This window comes from Gnatocerus cornutus, chromosome 2, assembly GCF_029298725.1.
Source record: "Gnatocerus cornutus isolate USDA-ARS CGAHR chromosome 2, icGnaCorn1.1, whole genome shotgun sequence".
In the NCBI taxonomy this organism is placed as follows: Eukaryota; Metazoa; Arthropoda; class Insecta; order Coleoptera; family Tenebrionidae; genus Gnatocerus; species Gnatocerus cornutus.
In genome coordinates, this window is record NC_142234.1 from 9,479,975 (window position 1) to 9,505,900 (window position 25,926).

Sequence of the window (25,926 nt, forward strand, 5' to 3'; positions counted from 1 at the left end):
TGTGCTTCTAATTCAGTTTGACATTACGCGAGCAGCATTCCGGTTGTTATAAAACACACCACATTTCTTCCTTTTGTGCCTGTAAATAGAGAGTTATGTAAGTACCATTAATTTGCCGGTGTTGTGACGAATCCCAATCATATTTTTCCGAGGTCACGTTAATTTTAGCTAATTCCATCCAGTTCCGTCTATTTTCGTTCCTGTTTGATGGCTGGCAACAAATTGATTGAAACACGATTCGGCGTGACAAACGCGTTTGATAGTTTTTCCCGGTTGATTTATACGACGAAAATAATGACTTTATTAGCGCACGTTTTATCTCAACCATGTTAAACGGCATTTTAATGCCATGACACAGGCGAACCAACAGGACTCAACTCAAAGGAAAAAGCTGTACAATGCGACCGACAGTTGTTAGAGAATTGTTTATTATTTTTGTTGCGATAAAGTTACGATAGGGGGTGATTTATGGCGAATTCATAAACGGAGCGAACACGCGACCCCCTGACTCTGCAGTTTCACATAATTTGAATAAATTTAAGCATGCGAACCCCACATACTTCGCGCTCGATAAAATTGCTCAATTAATCCGGTTAGCGAGCGGAAAAGATGAAAAATTTCAAACGAAAAAAGAGGATTTTTTTTCCGGATGAGAATATCATAGGTTGATAGACATTAGACGAGGTAATTGTTGAGTTTGTTGTTGCTTCGTACTGTGTAATTATTATATCGTTTATCAAAAGTCTGTGTAGTTGCTTTGGTGAGATGGAATTTTTGTAAGACTTTGAAAGCTGCATGCGGTCATTAAAGTGACGGAAAAACCCGGGAAAAATTACTTCGTGGAAAGTGGGTTGCAGTCAACGGACACTGGAAATTATAAATTATGCGTATGCCGCAGAATAATTCTTCAAATGGAAGCGCCTTTGTGTTCTTAAAAATATAAGATAATAAATATAAGATAATAAAATCATTTTTTAATTTGTACACTTTGCTATTTTTAATGTATTATTTATTATGATGAATTAGGTGAGGAAATTCAAAACAATTTTTACATTTTCTCGCTCCATTGGAACGATATTGTTAGCAGAAGCCCTCAAAATTTTAATTTCGAATTTATACATTTAAGAGAATGTGACATTTAATCTAACACAAAATGTCATGAGTCGGTGATAATTTTAATAATTTTATTTTCGTAACTCTAAATTTAAGGCGCGGGAAGTAATTGCGATTGCGTATAACTAAATTAATTCTATTGAGTTGTTTGAAGGACTTTTTTCGTGTAGAATTGGTGTTCTACCATGACAATAATTGTTGCGATACATGGATCACCATTAGTGCATTAGTTTCCTAATTGAAAATGAACAAAACAAAACTGTGTTAACATTTAGTGTATTTGTGACGCTATGAACACAATATTAACGACTTTACAACAAATGATTTACAGTCACGTATTGTCACATTTCGTTATAACAAACAAAATTTTAATTGTCTTCCATTTGCATACAACAGCAGGGCGTTATTTACGATTCGAAAGTTATTTTTGCTTTGTTTGGCGACGGTCGTACGTCTGCAAACTCAGAGACATTCATCAAAACTGATTAATATATGCACTTCCCAATGATAGCAGTAGCAATCTTTAATATTATTCCGCCTACAGTCTCTCCTGTTATTTATATCTCGCTCACACTATCATTAATACTCTTTTACAACCAAACAGGAATTTCTTAATCCGAAGTTGGAAGAAACTTCTACTCCTACTCACACTTAACACGGTTCGCAAATTTTAGAAAGCGGCACATTTAACCAAATCTCTCATTTATCCCGGATTAAACAAGCAACCGCAATAATTGTTTACGTTCGGTGAAATAAATCACAAAGAGACATTCTTCTTCGGATTATAATTAAACCCTTCCTCCGACACCGCGTATTTATCTTGAGATTCGCCAAGAGTTGAGACTAACCCACATAAATCCCATTTATTGTCATAAATTATGATGAGGCGTTTGTTTCGGTTCGCTAAATGTTTATCGAATGCAGAAACATCTCGAGTTGCAACGGACAATAATCCGGTGTTGCAACAAATTGTTGTAAATTATACAAAAAGAGAGCTTATCGAGTCGACGGTCTTGTTCCAGTTGTTAATGTCGTCGTAAATTAGATAAGGATAGGATGAGATTTATAAGTGTTTGGGACAATTCCGGTAGAGGGGGACACCGGAGTCGGGTCACAGGGGAATTTTGTGGTGATAATGCGGATTTTTAATACTGGATTTAGTGAAACGTTTCAAATTGTTGTTTTATAATTTATGGAGATATTTGAATTTCTAATTTTTATTTAGTGTTCTTTAATAGTCTTACCAAAAATCGAAAATTAAGGTTTCAAATCTCGTTTTTGACATGTTTGAATTACAGTTGCAATTTTATTAAATCTGTTAACAATACAAAGAAACGCGAACTCACTTTTAATAATTGTAATGTCTCCCGTCACAGTTTTCCATTAATATGTCTACATTGGTGTACCATTAAAACGATATGCCAGAGATTAAAATCCATTAGTTTAATTATAGCATAATTATACGCACATTTCCCATATCAGTGCCATTTTCTCTATCACATTGTAATCTCAGAAACTCGATTATACAATACCCGTGTGGGCACAGGCGCTAGTAGCAAAAAAACTCCATCTACACCTTTTTCCAAGTTTTTTCGCAATTCGCTTCATTAATCACCCATTCCAACACACTAATAATAGACCACACAAATGAATTTCGCCGGCATTAATCAAACGTCGCGTTCCGTAGGTAGATTGTTGATATAAGGTTTTATATATCGTTGGTTCATAATGATAGAAAGCGACTTATTAATGCCCACGCGAGTATCAGGAAAGTTGGTGAAAAATTAACTTCATTCTTCTCGTTAAAAACGCATCCGTAATTCCAAATGACTGATTCGATAATCCTGACGGATGATCCGACTTTGCTATTGTATGAAATTTATCGCACGTTCATACGAACGGGATTACTAATGTTTCTTGTATAAACTTTACACTAAGTGAAGCTAACATTAATCATGTGAAGTCCGTTGCACCAATCAGAAAAACCTATTTTCAGCGCACGACGTATAATTAAAGAACTTTCCTCCGGATGGAAAGGTGTTGGAAAGAGGGATTGCTTTTGCTAAATTCGACATGGTAAATTCAAATTCATCTCGTCCATTATAAAGATTACGCGAAACTTCATGCAGAAATCACATGATGCAGTTATGGATCCTCTTTAATTGCTTCAAACTTGATTAAATTTTGTTTAAAAATTGGTAAGTTTTGAATGATGTATTCTTCATTAAATTTCATTTATCTTTTAATATCAGATAATCGATGTGGGTTGTATTGACTTCCAAAATATTAATAAAAAACAGTTATAAAAGTATTATAAAAAAAAATTCATAAATTTAAACAATACCTCTAGATAACTATTAAATTTAATTTATGGATGTTTTTGCGACAATTTTGTTTAAAGCGTATTTAAAGTAAGTGAAGCAGAGATAGTTGAAATAATCAAACGCAGTTATCAAAAATCCTTAAGCAACCTTAATCTTTGATGTAATCTCTGAATAGATCATTTATTGATATTGTGGGCTATAAAAGTGCTAAAATTGGCAAACAGAGAACCATTTTAAAAATAAACAGTTTCTTAGTGTTGATGCAAGCGTTATTTTCAATAGTTTTGGGTACGAGCAACGCAAAAAAAAAATTAATTTCAATACACGTTGTTTTTAGCAACCCCTCACAGAATTATAAGGGGGCACGATATTTCAATATCGGCAGCTCCTTTTCAAGTTTCTATTTGGAAATGGAAATATGTTTATTGCAGAATAAATAAATTTCGGTTTAGAGTTAACGCTGGATCCAGTTATTGGAATGAGCCGGTTCAATTTCAAGAAGTGTTAGAAATCCAATATCATCCTGGTTATTACGATTTTAAGACTGATTACATTTATAACTATGATCTGGCTCTCCTAAGAGTTGAACTTCTAGTGATATGTGAACTGTGTAATGTTTTTTCTGTCACTCTTCCATCTTTGGGAGAAGATTTACCTATATCTTCAGCTGTTACTGTAAGTGGTTGGAGCGTTACATCACTAGGCGATACTTCTGAACGGTTACAAGCGGTTGATCTTATAACAATAAATGATGAGATTTGTGAGGCGAGCTACCCCTCGAATTATACAGATAGAATGATATGCACTGGCGACAGCTCCTCGTATCAGCAAACTATATGCACTGCTGACTTTGGAGGAGCTTTATTGTTAAAAGATAGCAGCAAATATTATCTCGTTGGAATGGCGTCATATGCACCTGAGGGATGCACAGGCGGCCCTGCAGTTTTTACCAGAATCACACATCCAGAGATACGTCAATACATTACCGATAAAACTGATCTATAAATAAATATAAAATACATATTTTTGTTTGAAATAATATACATATGTATACATACCACTTAAAACCATTAAAACAAATGTTCTTTTATTACATAAGAGAACAATGAATATTTTTTTATATTGCTCCGTCACAACAACTGTTGACCTTAGCGATAGATGAGACATGCGACAAAAGCTATCTTTCGAACTACAAAGAATTTATGCCTCTGCCACTGGCGACAACGGGTTTTATGAGTAAGCTGTCTCGGACTTGTGATTTTGGAAATTCTTTAGTATCAAAGTGTTAAAGAACACCAGATATTGTCTAGTTGAAATAGCGTCGTATGCACCTGAAGCCTAAAGGCTGAAGGATACATTGGCGGTCCACCAGTTTTCACTATCGGGTTGCAGACTTATTACCGATAAAACTGAATTCGCTGTTTACTAAGACAAAATACAAAATCTCATGTTTTCATCAGAAACAATAACATTTTGAAAGATTAAGAAGCTAATCTCAATTAAGACTGTCCCTAAATCTTTAATGTTATCTCAGAATATTGGTTATAAAAATCTCAAAATTGGTATCCAAAATATCAGCTCAAAAATGAACCGCCAGATTTGATTATAACAGCTGCGGATTGTATTTTGAGGTAAAGTTTTCTATTCTAATTTTAATAACACCAGACATACTTCACAGTTTTTGGAACTAGCCGTTGCAGTTTCAAAAAGTAATAAAGATCCTAACTCATCCAAAATTTTACGATTTCAAGACTGATTATGTGTACGACTATGATGTAGCTGTCTTGAACATGGAACCTTTTGTAATTTGCGAGCTGTGTAATGTCTTTCCAATAACTCTTCCCACTTTAGGAAAAGATATTCCGGTATCTTCTGAAGTGACTATAAGCGGTTGGGGCATTACATCACGAGGTGATACTTCTAAGCGGTTACAGGCTGTTGATCTTGTAACTATAGATGACGAAATATGCGACGAACACTATCCTTCAAACTACACTGAAACTATGAAATGCACCAACGACAGTGCGTCTTATCAACAAACCATTTGCACCAGTGATTATGGCGGTTCTTTGGTGTTAAAAAATAGTAATAAATATGATCTCATTGGAATAGCGTCATATTCATCAGAAGAGAATTATATCGATAGTCCCGCTGTTTTCACTCGTGAGATGCATCAGTTTATTACCGATAAAACTGAGCTTTATTTTGTTCATTCATTTACAATAAAGTTTGAACTGTTAATAATTTTTCTGTCATGAAAATGTAAAATGATCACTTCCAAAAAGTTACAAAATTAGACAAAGTCGCCAGGATTCCTGTGACTGTTACATATTTCGTGTTTGCGAACGAAATTATGTAATCTGCATATGTAATTTTCTCGGAGCGGCATCACTTAGATATTCTATTTTAATTGAATTAACCATCCAACGCTGTAAACAGATCATACATCTAGATGCAAACATGGAGTCAGACGTACGGGCTCGACTAATAAATTCAAACTGCTATATAAGGTCGCCGATACCATGTTGCATATTATTCTCCAAGGCATTTATGGATAATTGCGAATTTCACGCTTCTGCAACGGCCAAGACGTGCCGGAGCTGCTGGCGACTGAAATTCCTGTCTTTTGTTGCAGTTTTAAAAGTTAATTGTGGGCGTTTACAAGAACTTATGATTAAAGGTCATTAAAAAATAAATTAATTATCTCAGTATCGAGTATCGACTTCAAGTTTAACAAAGTTCCGTCTCTTTTTTTTTCGCGCATTCTTTTCAGATAATGGCTTCAACATTCAAGCTCCTTTAGTTCATCTCGGAGAGAGCTAGAATTTACTTAGTGCAGTGGATGCATTTTATATTCCATGCAAGTATGTGCTTTGTCGTACAGAATACCCGACATAACACTATTTATACGTTATCATCTTTACTATTATTTACCATCTTGTAACGTCTCCTTTTCACAAATTTCCTCATCGCAATTTTTTCGTCGTTCCTTTTATAAAAATGCATATAGATTGCCTCCTTAAGACGCGTCGTCATGAATCATGCAGCATGCAAGCTGGTTTTCAGCTGTTGTAAAACTTTGATAATAATTTCTCGTCGTCCACGTCGTCACAAGGAGAAATATTGATTCAATTAAAATAAAGGTCCCCATACATCTTGCCGACCGAAAAAATGGAAACAAATATGAGGATGGAAATTCCTCTCACGCTCGCGCAAGATAAACTTTTCGCATTATTTACGGAAATTGCAGAGTTATTGTAAACAGTGAAATTCATAAATTTCGGCTTTTATCTCGAGAGCATGGCTCGTCTAAGTGCCGACTTCTATCTTCATATTACTTTCTTGTTTGTGTAAATATCGAAATAAATAAGAGTGGATGGGATGACAATGCGGAGGGTTATTGAGTTCTGACAGGATATATAGCTGGGTTTAAGGCCCGTTTGCACTGATACAACGCACAGAATGGAAGTTATATTGCTGGGATGCTGGAAACTGATACTTTTTTTGATTCTCATCCACTTTAAAATATTGCAAATAACTTGAATTATGACATTGCTATCTTTCGTTTGGAAACACAAATACTAGCTAATCTATTGAAAAGTTAATTTCACTGAAAATTCTTTTGAACTCCACTTGATTTTTTTTCTAGCCTGTGACCGATGATGATATCGAAAATTTTGATCAATATTAACAGCATAATTTTTATCTACGTTATAATCTTAAACACAAGATTTATCGAAAAACTACAATTGCAAATTGTACAAAAACTTCGAATATATTATTAACAAAACGTGATTCTTTTCTAAAAATCATACCATATTCTGTGTCATGTAACTTCTAAATGAAGAAAGAGATAATAACGTAGTTAACATCGTGATAAAAAGCAGAGATCTTAACCTTTATTACCACGTATTACTTAAAAAAAATGAATGTACGAATTTAGGAGCGCCATGATTTTTCATGAATTTGAAAGTTGTTAAGCAAAACGTTAAAAAACAAAAATGAACGCGGTGTATTCAAAAATAAACTTGTTTTACAAATATTTCTTAATCCTGGAGACAATTCTACTTTATAAATGACTTTTCACTGCTCCAGTAATAATTTCATCCAAAATTTGTTTGCTGGTGTTATTATTGTAAATTATTTGTCGCCACATTACAATATCAAAGGTCCTCCATAATCACCAGTGCAAATGGCTTGCTGATAAGACAGATTGACGCCAATGCATATCCTTCTATCAGTTTGAAAGATATCGTTTATCGCATGTCGTCATCTGTATTTACAAGGTCAATTGCATGTAACTGCTCTGAAATATTACCCTGTAATGTAATTTCTCAGCCACTTGAAGTTACTTTGAACTTTGTATGATGATACCTACATCCTTACTTATAGTCATCTCTTGCAACTTTAATCTGTCAAGTCTAGTCCTATTTTTTTTTTCTACAAATAAACAAAGTGTAAGTACACTTATAGAAACACAAAAAAATAAAATGAGTAGTTGTAATAATCTTGAGACAAAACAACTCAATTTGAAGGCCTGATTTATCTACTATGTGGTCTCTTTTTAAATACATTCGTGAGACAGTAAAGAATTCGAGTAGATTTTATCTGAATTGTTTTTCGCTACAGACGTGACACTTGACTGATGGAGAATTACAGATATTGTGGAAATGTGCGTACGATTCCTCTAATTGAACAAATAGATTTTACATTTTAATCTCTGTTCCATCATTTCCATGTGCAATTGACATGTTGTTTGTCGGAAAAGTGCCACAGATTGCTATAGAAGATTAAAAAAAGTAAATTTTATCACTTTACAATATTTGCTTTATAAGCACCCCAAAAATGAAGTTTTCCCAAGCTGTTGCGAATTTCTCCGAAATATAATAAACCCGACTCGTTATCATAACATATTCGCCATTTCGCGTTGCTCTTTCCCGTCTCAATTTACTTAGCATCCTTGTAGTAACATAAACTTTTGCTCCACGATAATGAAGCAATTTCGATGCGTGGAAGTTATCAAGAAGTTGCGTCGTTAAGATCTAGAAGTAGAAGAGAAGGGCAAACAGCCCTTGCACCTGGCAGACAATGCTCACACGACATTCCTACCTAATGGCTTTAATTAAACACCCTCGCCCTCCCCGATATAGATGTAATTTAACTCCGAACACCGTAATAGTTTGCATCTTTCATTCGATATTAATGAAAGAATTTTGCTCTTTATTATCGTAATAAATTCTTGGAATATTTTCGAGTACTTCAACAAGGAATTCCAACGTCAAATTAACCTCTCGACCGATCTTTTGCTAATTCGGAAAGGTATTCCAAGCGCTGTCGTTGCTAATGCTGTAAAAGAGGCAGTGTGGGTGGATATTTACGCCCTCATGCATTGCGCGCTCGTAGAAAAATTCGCGAGTCTTCTAGCTCCTACATTTCTGTGATTGCACAAACAATTGTGTTTGCTCCTAGCCAATGTAATGTATTCACCAGACATTTATCATTGCTTCAGAATCTGTATTAATAACAACGCCATTTAGCACCGCACGTTTGCACAGACGACACTTTTAAAAACCTGACAAAGACACATTACCACTGTCAAGCTGTCTCCATTTCGCCATCGCTCCGCGATATTCCGCCTCGACATCGAAAGAACAACTTGACGTTCCTTCAACTCCAATATTCGTTAAAAAGTACGTCTAAATCCAATTTAATCGCCAACAAAGCCAACGTCCTCTCCTCAAAGCCCTTTTTTTTCTCTTTTCCAAAACTTCGCAAGCCCTTTTCTCTAATTCTCCGTTGTCTAACACGTACTCGAACACAAGTTTTTAATTAAATCCGTGTATGAAACACGGGTTCAGGGGGAGAATTTTCGAGGAATTTAATCTGCGGAACCACGGTGAAGTTGTGGTCGTTCTAAAACCCGGAATAATCCGCCCAACTTACCGGCTTAAGTCGCAAGTTCCGTGGTCCGTCGTTGAAAAAGGTACAATGGATCGGTGCTGGCAACACGGTTTTGCTTGTAATTCCACCGTTTCATAAAGAGGAGTGTTAAGGCGGCGATCCTCTTAAGGCCGTTTTAAACATTTATCAGGTAGCTACAAAAAGCAGAGGGAAAGGGACAAAAGTTGGCGGCAGGATACTAATGCAATTTTCATTGTTTTGTAAGTCTTCACGATCTTTATTATAAAATATTCAGGAAATTCATAAACAAACCATCAATTCTTTTTAACTTTTTGTAAGTGCTGTGGATGCATTTTGTTTTTATTTCGACAGTAGCTCTCTAATCATTTCATTTATTTCTCTCATAAATTGTGGGTTTTGATGGTAGCTAATGAGACTAATGACCTTCCAACGCTTTGTGCACTCATTTGTACAAAATTATAGCTGAATTTCTGTTCCCAATTGTTGCGCTGATGAGTCCTCTAGAACCAGTGCTCCTGTTTATGAAATATTCCTGCTCAATTTAAACTTCAGCAAACTGATAAACGCATGAGAGGATTTTAAACAATGTGTTTCCAAGATAGAAATGTGTGGACTTGGGGCCTGTAGTTTGCGTCCGCCAAAATTGCCGTCTAACTCCTATAATTTGTATAATTCGTCTATGGTAAAAAATTGTTTTTAGTCCCAACAGATTTCCATGTATTTATTACAAGACACATTGCGGTCCGTCTGGTTGTTGCAGCACCCCAGGGCACTATCAATACCCGTCCATTAGCGCTAATAGTTAACGGCCTATTAGGATCGCATGCATACAACCATCAGAATGAGTCATCAGGAGCTGACAAAGCAGCTTCCCTCTATCAGCAAAACATTACCTCATTAGAACCAGAACCAATTACATAACAACGATATTCGCAAGTCCTGTTTACACGTACGTTTGCATTAAGCGCTAATTAAACGAAATGTGGAGTTACACCTTGGTTGACAATTATACAATTAGTTTGTTTCCAAACGTTCACTTCTGGGAAAGAAAAGTATAGAGTTGCATAAGTACCGTTTATTCAATTATAAATAACAGGAAAATAATAAATATCTACATCAATATTTATCTTACATTTACGTTCGTTTTTTCTACAAAAAGTTACAAATACCCTCGTGGTCACCACAGGTATAACAAGGTATGTACAAGCTCACAAGTTTTATATACAAGTTTAAATACTCTTTAAGTCTAAATCACAATCGATAATATAAAATCCTACTTACAAGTTCATAAGTATTGCTAAAGAAGTATAGGAATTCAGTCTGAGATTGTATTGGATTATGGGACCCGGAGGTCTAGGCAGTTCTTTGGCAATATCTACAAAAGCAATGTAACAAAATCCGAAAACACTCATGGTACTTACGGGCTACAGTGGTCGCTAATATGACACGAGAACGAATTCGAAACGCGGGACTCAGCCCTCTTGTGCTAGTTAAAACAGGAAGACACATTCGACTTACTGGTAACTAAAATTACGCGAAAAGAACTAGGACTAGTGGGCAGAAACTCCAGCAACTTGCTGGACACACTATGATATGCAAGTACCACACAAGTTCTCACAGATATGTCTTACTTTACGCACCTCTTCATCTGGCAATGCGGTATCGGCCGCGGATTATTCGAGGGTCCCGCCTCGGCGTATAAACACGACGACTCGCTACAAGAACAAGTCGTATCATGACTACTCGAACAGGAATGTCTGTCAGTTTCACCGTCAGCATCGCCTTCTTCCCAGCTATGCTGATTGTTCCACACTTTATCACAGTTATGCGGAGGATGGCAATGGCCTCTGGGGGTGGAACGCCGTCCCGAGCTGCCGCTAGCCAAGGAACAATGAGCGTCGCAATTACCGCACGACCGAGTGTACTTGCTGGGAACGTGTACCGCGTAGCACGCGTAACCGCTACCACAGCTACTGCCTCCGCGTGGGGGTGGCACGGGGGGACACTCGGGCGGCGGGTGGTCTGGAGGTGGCGGGATGAACTCCGACCAGTTCGGGGGCGGTAGCAACATGGTAGTAGCGTACGGAGTGGGGTTTTCAGGTGATTTTTTGCAATTGTAGAAAGTGGAGAGACTGCGAGTGTCTACTTCGGCATAATCAGCAGGTTGAGCGAGGGGGATTGAGGAGTCTTTGTCACAGTCGGCTTGACGCCATCCCCGGTCTATCCAGAGGGTGTCTTTGGCGTTGAGTTGTGTAGCGTTGACCACGGGGACGGTCAAATGTCCAAGTTGTTTGTTGAGAGATTGGCGCTTTTTGAGATAGAGGAGGGCAGCGCCGATGGCGAGGACGGCAAGGATGGATGTCGCCAGGAGAACCACAAACCAGGTTTGTTGGATAAGAGGAACGAAAGGACCGAGAGTGCGAGGACTTTGGGAACGAGGAGCTGTCAGCAAAGGCACTTGGGCGGAGTATGGACCTTGGCCAGCGTGTGTTAACGCGGCAATGCGAGCATTGTAAGATCCCCCAGTGGTGAGATTGCTGATCAACACCGACGTCGTCGAAGCATTCATGGTCAAAGTCCGTACGACACTTCCACGTATCTGAATTTTGTACCCAGTTACAACTCCGTTGTGATGCTGAGGAGGAGGCGGCGACCACCGCACCCAGCCAGCTGTATCATTGAACACTCCCGCTGTCACACCATCGGGAGGCGCTGACGGCACATCCTCCAAAGTCTGCGCGATTCTCGAATTCGACGGTTGACCTTCAACCGACTTATAAAACGGAGAAATAAAAAATTCGTACTTTGTAAATTTCTTCAAATTCACCACAGAATAACTCTTCGTCTCCACGTCCAACACTGTCAAAATGTTATAATTATGCGACCCTCCCGATAACTCCCGAAATCGAATATACAATCCTTCCACATAATCCGAGGCCGATAAAGTCCATGTTAACTTCACGGAGCTACTCGTTTGTGCTTTCGCGTCTCTTAATTCCACCAACTTCGTACTTAACACTGTTCGCGCTTTATCTAACTCGGATCCAGAAACCGCCCGCGAATTTGCCAAAGTCCTGGCTACAGCGGACACTGGACTCGCCGGCGACAGTCCATGAACATTTTCAGCGCGCACTATAAACATGTACGAACTATCAGGTTTGAGTTCATGCACTACCATGTAGTTGGTAACGCGATGGGCAGCCAGAACCCATCCAGTCTGTAAATCTGGGCTCCAGTATTCAATGTTGTAACCGACTAAGTTTTGCTCACTGGGATCAGTATCCCATCCAAGAGTAATACTTGATTCCGTAGCGTTGAGAATTCGGGGGCGACCAGGAGCTTTGGGGAAAGTCGAAGGATCCGGACTACGATGAAGGAGGGCTGACGACCCTTCCACGACGCTAAGAGACGCCGACCAAGAGCTTTCACCACTTTCTGACGTTGCCGAGCAGGTGTAAAGACCGGAGTCGTCCAGACGCAAATCTGGAAAAAGCGTAATGAAGTACAGTAAAACCGTTGTTTCGAAATTTCACTATAAATAATTGCGCATCATTTTAATGAACTTCAATATTTTTAGAGATATGGAGAAAGTTTTGTACTTCGACGTCAAATTAAGCTAAAGTTTTGTGTTTATGACGATGTTACTGCCGGTGCAAGTAACGACGACGGCTTCCGGCTGTTTTATTAATTCAACCAGGGGAGAATTAATTAAAAGTGTTTGGGCTCAGAATGAAGTTATAAAAATCTCATTACATACATTCTTAAGCCGCCGTCATTATTTCCAAATTTCGAGTCATCATAAAAAGATTATTAGAAAATCGATACTCATACGAGAGAAAATGCTGCTGCAGATATTTAATATGCACTACGTAATTTTATTGTAAATTAAAAGAAAAAATGGTAACTTACCGTCAATATCTAGCGTCCCAGATTCGCTGATGGTATACCTCTCGGGCAGATGCTCCTCCAACAGCACTTTCCCATCCTTCAACCACCTGATCTTCGGTTGTTCGCCTTCAGGACTCGACGCTTTGCAGTGCAAAGTGACCATACTATGCAAAGGCAAAGTCTGATTAGCCGGTCCAATTTGTATAATTGGCGGCGGCAGATCCGCAACCGACGTGACCTGCAAATCAATGCATGACTAATTCCTGCTCCGCCTCCAATTACCGTCGTTATTACCTGCAGGAAAGCTCGGACGCTGCTGGATCCTGCAACGCTTAATGCTGAACACACTAAAAATCCAGCATCTTCTCTTTGAACCCCTTGAATTCGGAGAGTACCGTGACCGTTGACGTGCATGTGGCCGTAAGACGTGTCGGGAAACATGAGGAGTTGCGAGCCCTCTTTGGTCCAAAAAACGGAAGGTGGAGGATTACCAGTGGCGGAGCAGTGGAACTCCACCACACCATTAAGACCAACTTTTTGGTCGCGTGGTTTCTCAATGAAAGTCGGTGGTGCTGGGGTAGAAAAGATGAAATTTGAACCGGTCCAAAAATGGTTAAATTATGTATGATTGCAATTTTGTCTAGACAAGTAAAAAACCGCGCCCAACGACAGAATACAAATGACATAAGAAGTGAATATTTCCGAGACAGCCCCGAAACCGCCTCTTTTAACAAGATAACTGATTTAAGACTGACAAGGGCCATTGTTTTGGGTCGATTAAATGGCCTTTCGATAATCATCTGTATTCCATTAGCCCTCCCTTGACAGATCGTCGCTTCTTTTCAGAACGTGACAAGTTTGAAAAATACCACAAATTCTTTATTAGGGTCAATCAACCAAACCTTTCCAATCGTCATAACGTGACCGGTTTAAAAAAAAAACACTTACAATTAACGACAAGGGACGCTTTCGCCGTGATGGTTCCAACCACGTTTTCAGCAGAGCAGATGTAGATACCCTCGTCGGAGGTCTGCACATTCTCGATGATGAGGGACTTGTCGTCGGCAATGCGGGCGCGCCCAATGGGCAATTTACCGTCTTCGCGACCCCAGAGGACGTTGGGGAGGGGCTCGCCTTCCACAGCGCACTGGAAGAGCACTTTTTTGCCCAGGAGCGCCACCACGTCCTGGGGCTCCTTGTTAAAGTATGGCTTCACTGCAATAAAGAAAAAACACATTGAAACGATGCGTTTTCTATAAAAATGAGTCGAAATTCACAAATAGATTCTAGATAAAACAAACAAATTGCATTGCATAGGTTAACAATACAATGGGAACTATAATTTTATTAAAACACCCGGATTTTGCACCAATCTCAATTTTATTTATTAGTTGATGATATAATGAGTTATTGTGTCTATTTACAAACATGGGCTTAAATTAGATTTGCCGATCAAAAGCTCGTGTTGTATGAATTGTATTTAAAATCGCAATGTTGCGTCAATTTAATTAACATTATTAAAAAATTATGAGCAAGCATGTAGTAAAGATGCCACAAAATATGAAATTAAACAATGGTGTGTGAATGATAATTTTAATTAAACTAGCCGAAACAGTGGAGCGGATTCCGTTAATCCCACATTATGATTTAGCGGTAGTCATAATTTAAAATATCCGATATTTTGACAAAGTGTATTATATTTATTTATTGGTGGACGTTATTATTTTATGATTTATTATATTATTTACATGAAATTAAAATTAGATTTGCAACCAACTAACAAAAGGCCGGAATGCGATTAACGGAAGCCATTCATTTTAATAATGCCGGAAGTTTTATTTTTTTCTCGTAGTTTTGTTACTGTTGAGTTGGATTTTATATGACCACCCCTAATTCGTGACCTCGTCCAAAGCTTGCAATCCTCCAATGTCTCTTATGCTTTATTCAGAAGGCCCGGATCATTCTGAATTATTTACTCTGTGGTTAATTTAGATTCGAAATTTAATTGCGGTGATTATAGCAGGGGATTGTGCATTATTGAAAACCTGATCGATTCCATTTGAGGTCTCAAAGATGCAAAATTAATATTTCGTTTTATAGCTCACCATGTACAGTCAGCATTACAGGCGGCGTCTCTCTGGACCCCACTAAATTATGTGCGACACACTGATAATGTCCCTCGTCACGTTGATGGACATCCGAAATCATCAAGTTTCCTCCATCCACAATGCGTATCCTTCTTCCATCTACCTCCAACACCTGGTTGTCTTTCCTCCACAACAAATTAGGTTCAGGATGGCCCCTGGGGGCCCCGCATTGCAGAAGGGCCGTTTCTCCAGCGGCGACTCGTGTATCTGATGGCACGACACGGAACTCGTCCCGCAATACTGCAAAAGAAAAAAATGGTAAAAATAACAGTTTACGATCGCTATTAAACAACTTATCTCGGACGCCCAAAACGGAAATGTCGAGGTGCTTATGGTAATACGATTAGATATGCCTTAATAAAGGAGTGCAGTGGGTTGCTGCTTTATGACTTTACGAGCAAACCAATAAGTACTTTTAACAGAAATGTACATGCGTCTCTTGTGGGTAATATAAAATTTAAATTAGCCACGCGAAAGACAATGCCACCCAGAAATCGGAGACCTCCCACCAGTCAGTGCGGGAATTCGGGAAAAGAAGAGTCGCACAAAGGGGAAAGAAAACGAAATAAAATTGTTTTAATTGCTCATGTTACACATTGTCATCTTCTGGTGGTAAGGATTGTGATTATAAAAATTGTACAAAGTGAGTATAAATTTATTAGTTATTATAAACAAAGCGTTTAGTAAATGAAGGGGATTTCAGGCATTGATGCCTTTTGGAGAGCATAAATAATAGGTGTAACTTTTTCAAAATTATTTCGAAGATCAATAAAGCTTAAAACACATAAGCTATATCTGCAAAAATTTGATTTTTTAAAAAATGACATTTAGCCCCGTAAACGCTTCAAAAACCGAGGATTGGGGTAACAATTTGAATTGCAAAATTACAAGGGTATTGATATTGCAGCGATAAGAACAATACTTTTTAGGCTTTCATTATATTCGTTCAGATTTGAAATATTCACATAAAGGAAAAGGTTAATGACCATTTAGAATTAAAAATAATAATTAACCTTTTCGTCATTGTTACAGTTATCATGTAAAAAATTGTCCTATATGCATAAATTTAAAGTTTTTGAAAATATTTTAATTGTAACATTTTAAAAACCCACAATTTACCCTAATATGTACATCTAAATTAAAAAACACAAGAGTTCTATCCTTTCGCTAAATGAGACAACTTTGCCTAAGTTGCTCATTATTGACAATGCTGTATATTCTGATGTAATAATAATTTCTTGTTTTGATTAGAAAAAACGAAGACGTAAATAAATAAAATTATACTTAATGACATAGGTATCATTGCCTGCAATTTTCTAGTAAATTATTCATGCCGCCGAACGAAGTTGTGTGATGTTCACTCCCGTTTCGTTCAGTGTTTTTGGTAAGTGAGCTTATAATTCCCACGAACAAACAAATCCCTCGTTGTTCACTCAGTGCATTTAACTTTCAACAGTACAATTTCTTGTCGTGTCCGAACTCGCAGCACGTCTTTTCTTAACAGACAAAGCCCAACATCCATCATCATTAATCGTCCGATATTACTAAAGATTATCAATCGATTCCATCACTTGTTTGCTGTTTGTAACAAGCCATTGTCGATTCTTAGCTCACGACCTTTGGGAAAAAAAGGGAGCAAGTGCTCGCGTAATAATCCCCGTAATAAGACGAGTAATGGTCATAACTTTGCAACAGTGGCTCCCGGCAGTAAAACCCAAGATATCAGATCCACGAATCACGAAACGGCGCTTGTAATCACGCATCAGCCGAAATAACGGTGGGCGGACAAAGTCTTCGGCGACGGCTGCAAGACACAAACACTTAAAAACCGTGCAAATGAATGGGAAAAACTTCAATATTCAGGATATCGCGTAAATCTGTTCGATCCAGACGTGCATACAAAGTACCAAAGAGGGATTTTACCCACTACATAATAGTGAGCGTCTGGAACACTGTTTGCATTTCTAGTCAGAGTTGAAAGTGAAAAAGTTTCCTCACTGATGTGGTTTTATTAAAATTCATGTTATGCAACGGGGACTAAACTGTTCTAGCAATTTTACTAAAAATTTGTTAAAAGTGTAGTTGATAGATTCCTCATCCCCGATTTAAAATCCGGTTGAAAGTAAACAAAGAGATTTTTCCCTTTTGTGGCGTCAACCGGAAAACTCTCGCAAATGGAGCGAAAAAACTCGCTGACATCCTCATTAATTAAGCAAATTTACATCGAAGGATGTGAGCTCTTGTAACCTGTCTGTTTCGAATTAAAAACGTCGAACACATGTGCCACACAATCGCTGTTTTTTCGCTCACACTGCATTCATTCACGAGTCTTTGCCTATCTTCGGCCAACACTTGCCAAGAACTCCCTCTGTGGTCCGTTTGTACGTGCAAAAATTACCTTAACAAAAGGCCATCATCACGAAGGATGAATGTGAATTGAAGAGGTTGATGGATGTCTTCCGTCGACTCAATTTGGATGAAGTTGGACAGTAAAATTTTACTACCGGACTTGGGTAAGTTCGAGACAGTCTGGGATTTTACATGGAGCGATTGGAGCAGAAGCAGCAATGCGAATGTGCTGCAGATAATCGGAAACTGGACTATAAAATCTTATTCGATTCATGCAGCAATGGATTCGGAGAGCGGAATACCATTCGCTTGTATTATGTCTAAATCCTTTGTTCTGGCTCTTTCGAGAGAAAAAAGCACAAAGAGCACGTAAGAGTTCAATTATAAAGCGTAATGCGGGGCAATCTTGGTGCGGCTCTTCAAAACGGAATAGAGGTACAAAAAATTGCTTGTTATACATGACGGGAGAAGCGATTCTAATTAGAGAACGCAGAAGAGAGACTTGAATTATGTGCTGTCTATATTTTATTATCATAGCAATAATACAATTTCCGTTGTCATGCTTCAATGTTTGTTGTCTGAAGGCTTAACTTTTTTTCTGTTATTAATAGCCAATTATTTCGCTCATGTACGTCTGATGATTTCTTCTTGTTTTGTGGCGAAATTAAAAGACCTGGAAACTGTTTCTGCGGTTTGGAAAACTTCAGCAGGAAAATCAACATTGAGCGAGAAAATTATAATAACAAGGACCCACATCGAAGAACTAATTTGAAAGTTAAATAAAAGCACATATGCAGATACGAAAACAAAATTAAACTTAGATTTTGCTTCGAACTAAAGCTTAATAACTGCAACCTTGTGCTTCTTGTGGTGCGACATCCGATCTCCAATTTCATTTCATGAAATAAAACAGAATCACTGGGTTATTCTTGATGGCAAAACCATCAAAATTGTTAATATGTAGGTATACGTCTTTTTTTTTTCTGCAGAGAATTTACCGACTTACAAAGAAGCAATTTTAGAAATCCGGATGATTTGATAAAGATAAGTTAGATACCTGTAATGGATACATATCAATTTTGACTAACAGGTGGCTCCACAGGCAACTGCCAAGTTTTTTACTAATCGTAAAATATAATGATGAAAAACATCAACACTACAGGTATTTATTTAACTTATCCCTTTCAAATCCTGCTGATATCTAAAATTTCTCCTTTGTAAATAGGTAAATTCCCTGCAGGAAAAATGACGTACTAATACCTATAATTTGTAAAATTCCAAAAATGAAAATGTATCATTGAATATTTGCATACAATGTAGCTTTTCTTGGGTTGACATGTCTGACTATTAGATTACTGATTAAGTAAATGCTTATGAAGTACTGATTTAGCATTTTCACTGTTCGGCATTGCTACAATTACTGCGCAAAATGAGCTAGCAACTCGGTGTTTGTGAAATCTGATACTCTATTATCTACTTCTTTGATTCGATCGCTATGTGCATATTCTCTTATCGCCAAATTACAGTGTAGATTTTTTCCACCGGCAATTGTGGCATTTTCTCACGAAAGCTCCCCTCGCCACCGCTCCCATATCTGCATATTATCCCACCCCTTTCCTTATCTTTGCGCCATCATTGATATAGATGGTGTTCCAACCGAACCGGATTCAGGAGGGGTTAAGAAAGAGAGTATTAATCACAGATAAGAGATTATAAAGCACCGTCCGGACGCGGTCTTCTCCTTACGTAATCTTATTCCCTTACACAATGAAATAGGTGGAGATAAAGCTTCAACAAATATAAGTAATTGCGCAATTTGTTACCGTAATGATTTAATGATAACCCTTTGTTCACCCTTTGTTTGAATGTATTAGGGGAAGCTCCGGATGTCTTGTTTCTGTGGTGCACGTTGGCAAATTACAATGTGCGACCAATGATGTACATTAATGATATATTAGAAAGGGAAAAGTACTGATTCTCCAGCAAGAATCCATAAATCGCGCAATTCTAAATAAATCGTTTAATTATTCTTCTCGCTCGTTTATTATTCCCGGCATTATCTCGAATGAAAGCCAATTTACGTGATTAATGACTCGTCTTTCAGTGATAACAATAAGTTCTTTCCTCCTGCAATTACAATCCTTTCATTTTTCTCGCGCCTGTCAAAAGTCTTTTTCGTGTGTGGTCCTGTAATTTTTTCCGCCGATTTCGCTCATCTCAGTTTAATACGTCGGCGAAAATTCAATATGCCGCGTCCATTTTATTGCCCGTATATCATTCCTATTGATTCCTGAATGTTTCTTCGGTGTACATAAATGTTTTATATCTGATCTGGATGGGTACTTTGTTCTAATGGGGTCGTAAATTGCTGCCGTTTTACCGAATTGAATGTTGTAACTCGGTTATAAAAATGATAGATATGATGAAGCAGCAGGATACCTTTAGCAGGAATACTACTTTGTCTACAGATGAAGTGCCGCGGCTTATATTAAGCACTTCCTGCACGACCTTTAAATAATCGTTACCAATAGCAAAACGGCCGTCGTCGCAGGAATGGCTCGCTTGTCGCGCTGCTAGTGATGAATGAGCCTTCGACTTCCTATTTTTAACTATACACGTTACAAATAACTTAATAACATGCTTGTTAGCCGCGACGAGGAACCATTTTTACTTTCGCTTATCTCCATTTGGAAAATTAAATCAATTCTACGTCTCTGACGTTCGAATAAAAACACATTAAAACTGAAAATTTATTAATAAGTACTAACATTTACACACAAACACGGATATTAAACAGGACGAATAGAAATTTCTAGAGTTTGTGGAAAAATGGATAAATTAGCAGATTTTTTTGGTCCAAAGTCCGAGGTTCGTGTCTGTAGTTGACCCAGACGATATGAAAAATAAAACCGGTTGGTGACTGACTATTGATTAATCAAAACAAATCATGGCCTGTCTTTAATATGTTGCAAAAAAGATACCAAGTGTTCAGCATTAGCTAATCTTCACGAGATACAATTTAAATGTGAAAAAAAGCGAGATAAGATAAATATGGTGAGTGGAGGCTTGTTCACTCAGAAACACGTGTGGATGTGCGTCCCTGTAGTTTAGAAGTTTTTGCATTTAGGAATGTCATAAATAGGTATGAAAACAATAATCTAAACAACATTTTAAAATTCAGCAAAAAATAATTTTGTTGCATTGAAAATTTTGAGTTAAATCAACCTATCGTTTCTGAACTTGTTCAACATGAAAATTTATTAGTCACGTAGGTAATTTGCCTATGACCGTGAACGTCTTACATTATGATTGCCTATCATTAGGTGGAGGAGGTATTTTTTGCTTTTAGTAAACTTTTATGTTAAATCAGAAATGTCAGTAGCAGTAACAAAGTGAGAAACCCAACAGTTCAAAAGTACTTCGGCTCTAATTTCTTCAATTTTTCCTTCGTACTACACCAACTACACTAACGTGAGTAAACTTCAATATCTAATAATAATGCCTAACTTATGATTTATGATACTAAGAAAATGTAAAAATGCAAATGCAAATTTCCAAAAATGCAAATGCAAATTTCCAAAAATGCAACTTTGATAACGAACTGCTGTAATTAGCAATTGAATCTGCTGACCATTTAGTTGCATACAAAAATATTAAAAACGTCACAAAAAATAATTTGGCCAATTACAAAATGACAAAATTAAATCAAAATCAATGGTGACGAAGTAAACATTTTAATTTAGTTCCCATTCTTCAAACAAAATTAGAACTTATACTATACGCGTTTTGAAAACAATAGTCAGGAATGGAAATCATTTATTAAAAATTTAGATCAACAGCATACAATTTTCTGTCCAGAACATTTCTAATGCAAAAAATGGTAAATTGCCGATGAATATTCACCAAACAGTGTACATATTCACATATTGCTTTTGCTTCACTGTGTATGTACGTACTTTTTTCATATTTATTCTTCGAGCGTGACGTATTGTTTGCTATTGTTTTTCTATTTCCTTAATGCCTATTAAAATTTGAACACAAGGCAGTGTAAATTTTTTTTAATCAATTTTGCTGTGTTTGGGGGTGTTATAATATAACAATTAAACGAGTGAAACATAAAATAATTCCTGCGACAAAGATTTAGGAAGCCTATGAAGCCTATTTTGACATTAAAAGCATGTATGTATTGGTTTGGCCTATGAATGATAGGCCATGAAGTCATGTTTTTCTAAAAAGAAAATTTTTTTTTGGGACAATCCACACAAATGACATTTGTTTTCTTTAAAAGAAAGTTACATTACAAGCGCATTTACAAAAAATTTAGGTCCATAAAATTTTGTTACACAGTCTTAAAAAAAATTTAGTTATTAATTAGTTAATAGAAAGTTAAATAAAATTTAAATTTAGAAAATTTACAATGCATATGAACAATTTTTGCTCTTATTTGGAAATTTTTGGTTAATTGATAATATGTACATCAGATATCACGTGGTAAGATCAGTGAACCACGCTCCAGATCAATGTACAGTGTTCACGAAGGTATGACAGCCATTTACTTAATGTTCGCACTGTGACTGTTAAACAAAACAAATTCTTCTTCATGTCGAAGAAATTGTGGTTCTTTCAAAATTGTTACAAATACATATACTTTTAGTGATATTTATCGGAATCCTAGTATTGGTAAGTGATATTTGGCTAATTTCTAAAGTTGTAAAAGATGGCAAAGAAATATGGAAAGTCTAAATTTAATTGAAGATTAATTTCGACAATTACGACCATTGATTTACTGTAGTTTTAATTTTGAACAAGTTCAGACTAAGGCAATTCCAATTACATAAGAGATATTATGCACATGAAATGACAGTGTGAAATACTACATTGTAAATTTTTTGTTTATAGTTTACGTATTGGTAAATATTGTTACAACGTGGTGTCTTCAACGTACCATAAAACAGGGAAATTCATGCAATGGATTCTTCACACGTCATTTTATTATTCTTTCCTAGACACAACTTAATTTCAAAGTACGAACTTCCGGCAACTACCGGTACTTTTATTTGTTTATTCTTTACCGAGATTATTTATTTTTCATCTGATGATATTAAAAATGTGCAACCGAACGGAACTGAGTTTCCGCCTAGCACCTGATAAATAAAGTAACAATAAGGCCGCAGCTTTAGAATTTTCCTGTTTTATTATAGAAATCAAAACTTTTTAACAACTACCGTTAATTGAACGCCAAGACGTTCTTTGTAAACATAACTGTAATGCTTCCGATTACAATGTTTCTCCGCAACTCGAGCCCAGTGAAACGGAACATGCCATCGCAGGAATGTAACAGTGACATAATATTTACTTGGCGAAAATGCATTCATTCTTCGCTAGCGACGATCGATGCGAATCCTTACGAACTCAAAAGTATTTGAATACACTTATTGTTAAGTAATCTTGGTGACCTTGCCACATGTCCAGTGTCTGGGACCAGCCCACAAGTTGTTCAACCTTTTGAATTTTCCGATAATATTGTTTAACCCACTAGTGATTGTTTTTCACAGTTAGAAATCGAATATTCGGCAAAATATTATCGTAGTGTTGTGTCTTGAACAGGTCAAGAGTCACTCGGATGTTCAGAAAATTGATAAAAAATCGCATTTTTGCACGATATTCTCATATGAGACCATCGATCTCTTCTTGACCACGAGTCTCGCAGGCGCGGATTGGACGATTCGCCAACACGTGATTTCGCGAGGGGGGCGAAGAACTCAAACGAGGGGCTATACTAGAGAAGTTCTGCGAGTGGTTTGAAAGACTGATACCGGTAGTGTAGTGTTAGAAACAGGTGAGTTATGTAAAAGGAACAATAGGCAAATTTGCAACGGTTATTGTACTGTAATGGTCGATGTCCGGCGTGCGTGTTGTGTTGGCAATTCCCGCAATGAGTACCGGGTTTCAGTCTAGTTGCCCCCGATCAAAGTCCATCTGACTTCTGACTCCCTTATCTTGGCAATGTGTCGTTTAACTTTAGTTGATGTCTTTTCGCAGAGTGAAAATGTCGGGGCAGACCATCACGGAAACGCAAACTGTTCTTTCTGGGGAAACCAAAGCAAAAAAACAGTACCAATGGAGGTACGTTTGGAGGAACATCATTCTTTACATTATTATGCATTTGACCGGCTTCTATGGGTTGTATCTTGCCATGGTCAGCGCCCAGTGGAAGACTATCTTTTATAGTAAGAGAAGGTACTATGTGGTATTCCAACTATTAATTTCTTTGTAGGTTGGTTCCTTTTGGTCCTGGCTCTGCAGGGTGTGACTGCCGGCAGCCACCGATTATGGGCTCACAAGACTTATAAGGCCAGAATCCCACTAAGAATTCTTCTAGTTATCTTCCAAACACTGTCGCTACAGAACCACGCGTACGACTGGGCAACGTACCATCGAGTGCACCATAAATATGTAGACACTGACGCGGACCCCCACAACTCGCGCCGAGGTCTCTTCTTCTCTCACATGGGTTGGTTATTCATCGAACCTGAACCTGAAGTAGAGGAGAAGTATAAAGGTATCGACTTCAGCGATCTCCATGCCGACAAAGTGCTCATGTTTCAGAAAAAGTACAGAAATCCGACCCAATTCAATTTGATCTAACTTCTAAATTGTAGGTACTACCAAACATTCTTCGCCCCCATCGTCGGAGTACTGATTCCTTCAGTCATACCATGGTACTTCTGGGGCGAAAGTTTCGAAAACGGCTTTTTCATCGCGTCTATGCTTCGGTACTGTCTTTGCACCAACATTACGTTTACGGTCAACAGTTTTGCTCATATTTATGGTAGCAGACCATATGATAAGTAAGTTGTATCCACCAAAGATGAATCCAATTGATTTCGTTTCTTAGGAGCATGTACCCGACTGAAATACCCATCGTAGCAGTGATCACCGGCGGTGAAGGTTGGCACAACTACCATCACGTCTTCCCATGGGACTACAAAACAGGGGAATTCGGAAAATATCGCACTAATTTAACTACTGGATTCTTAGATTTAATGGCAGCTCTGGGATGGGCGTATGACCTTAAGACTGCATCTGAAGAGATGATTATGAAGCGGGTTCAAAGGACTGGTGATGGAACTCGGAAAATTGATAGGTTGTTCAAGGATGATGCTGATGACAACCATCATGGGGATGATCAAGTCTGGGGGTGGGGCGACAAAGATATGACGGAAGAAGAATTCAGCTACGTGAACATACACAATCGCAAGGAGAAGTAGAATAGTGTATTTATTTGTTCCTATCTAATTTATTTTATTTGTGGTTGTGTAATAAACCAAAAATTGTGAGAATAAAATGTTACAAAGTTTGAGGCGTTAAGGTCTTTAATAGTTATGAAAGATATAAAACACGAATAAAAAATGTAGTTGGTCTCCTTGAAAAAAATTGAAATTAGTCCTACTTTGCGGCAGAGACTTTAACTCTCCGCTTCTTGCAATTCCTGTAGATTCCGTTCTCGGAATCAAGCCGCCACAACAAACGGCTCACTATCGCTCGCTTATAGCACGCCGCCTCGATTCTCATTCTCCTCTCGTTTAGATCAAGTATTGTCATCTTGCCGCCTGCTGATTGTCCGCCTTTTCTTGAATGTTATCGACCCTCGAAGGCCACCTTCGCACTCCTGCAATGGGGGATGCACGTGTCTGCCACGTGTCTCATCAGCGCCCTCTTCGAATTAGCCAGTTTGTTTACAAGATGGCCATTAGTACTGTATTTTTAGGCAGAAAGTCGAGATTTTTTCCCGTACATCGGCTATTTTCGGTACAGTCGCCGTTGTCGCTTTCGCATTCACAACTCAATAATGGTGTTGTTGACCTACGTCGCGATTGGCATCGGTGGTAATGCGGTTTTTTTGACAGATCGTTGTCGACGACAAGGGGAGAGTTGTGGTACATGCCATGTAAATGCGATGGTTTGTTGCAGGAATTAAAGAATTAACCGGACATGACTAGATTTTTTTTTGTTTTTAAAGAGAGGGGTTCCGAAAGGAAAGAGCCTTTAAAACGTTATTGCAGGAATTGTTAAAATTGGAGCAATACGTGTTTAATAGGTAATTTCAATTTAATAGCAGGAAATAAAATTCAGCAGTCTGCAACCAACAATACTTTAGTTGGTACACAAAAATGAAGTTG

The 25,926-nt window shown here is 37.7% G+C and overlaps 3 protein-coding genes and 1 long non-coding RNA gene across 9 annotated transcripts in view; 2 read left to right on the plus strand and 2 right to left on the minus strand.

Moving 5' to 3' along the window:
- On the plus strand, positions 1–25,103 carry LOC148178797 (acyl-CoA Delta-12 desaturase-like). Of its 6 annotated transcripts, none has more exons than XM_088031343.1 (5): positions 1–97; positions 23,786–23,973; positions 24,021–24,357; positions 24,406–24,594; positions 24,642–25,103. In XM_088031343.1, exons 2-5 carry the CDS (start codon positions 23,793–23,795, stop codon positions 25,012–25,014), a joined length of 1,080 nt encoding a protein of 359 aa, XP_087887469.1. In that variant the 5' UTR covers positions 1–97; positions 23,786–23,792; the 3' UTR covers positions 25,015–25,103. The 6 variants fall into 6 exon arrangements, with proteins under 6 accessions (XP_087887469.1, XP_087887471.1, XP_087887465.1 ...); XM_088031345.1 differs by lacking the exon at positions 1–97 and adding an exon at positions 16,755–16,778; XM_088031339.1 differs by lacking the exon at positions 1–97 and adding an exon at positions 20,799–20,885.
- Positions 3,484–4,442, plus strand: LOC148178798 (trypsin-7-like). Its single transcript, XM_088029459.1, has 3 exons — positions 3,484–3,524; positions 3,613–3,725; positions 3,775–4,442. Exons 1-3 carry the CDS (start codon positions 3,484–3,486, stop codon positions 4,440–4,442), a joined length of 822 nt encoding a protein of 273 aa, XP_087885585.1.
- On the minus strand, positions 10,417–10,868 carry LOC148178799 (uncharacterized). Its single transcript, XR_015769695.1, has 2 exons — positions 10,781–10,868; positions 10,417–10,734 (listed from the first exon to the last, which is right to left on the minus strand). It is a non-coding gene; the product is annotated as an uncharacterized LOC148178799 (long non-coding RNA).
- robo1 (roundabout guidance receptor 1) overlaps positions 10,987–25,926 on the minus strand; it is a 67,741-nt gene continuing 52,801 nt past the window's right edge. The window contains exons 3-7 of the mRNA XM_088031338.1: positions 15,353–15,634; positions 14,196–14,462; positions 13,542–13,819; positions 13,269–13,485; positions 10,987–12,842 (exon numbers count right to left, since the gene is read on the minus strand). Coding sequence (XP_087887464.1) covers positions 10,987–12,842; positions 13,269–13,485; positions 13,542–13,819; positions 14,196–14,462; positions 15,353–15,634 — 2,900 coding nt within the window. The remainder of the gene's footprint in view (positions 12,843–13,268; positions 13,486–13,541; positions 13,820–14,195; positions 14,463–15,352; positions 15,635–25,926) is intronic.

Excerpts from the sequence above, each read along its gene's own strand:
- LOC148178797 (XM_088031343.1), top strand. The coding sequence starts at position 23,793 with ATGTCGGGGCAGACCATCACGGAAACGCAAACTGTTCTTTCTGGGGAA. Across the intron at positions 23,974-24,020 it reads GTGGAAGACTATCTTTTATA|GTTGGTTCCTTTTGGTCCTG; the intron begins GTAAGAGAAGGT and ends ATTTCTTTGTAG. Across the intron at positions 24,595-24,641 it reads GGTAGCAGACCATATGATAA|GAGCATGTACCCGACTGAAA; the intron begins GTAAGTTGTATC and ends TTCGTTTCTTAG.
- LOC148178798 (XM_088029459.1), top strand. The coding sequence starts at position 3,484 with ATGGATGTTTTTGCGACAATTTTGTTTAAAGCGTATTTAAA. Across the intron at positions 3,525-3,612 it reads TTGTTTAAAGCGTATTTAAA|ATCATTTATTGATATTGTGG; the intron begins GTAAGTGAAGCA and ends ATCTCTGAATAG. Across the intron at positions 3,726-3,774 it reads GTTATTTTCAATAGTTTTGG|CAACCCCTCACAGAATTATA; the intron begins GTACGAGCAACG and ends CGTTGTTTTTAG.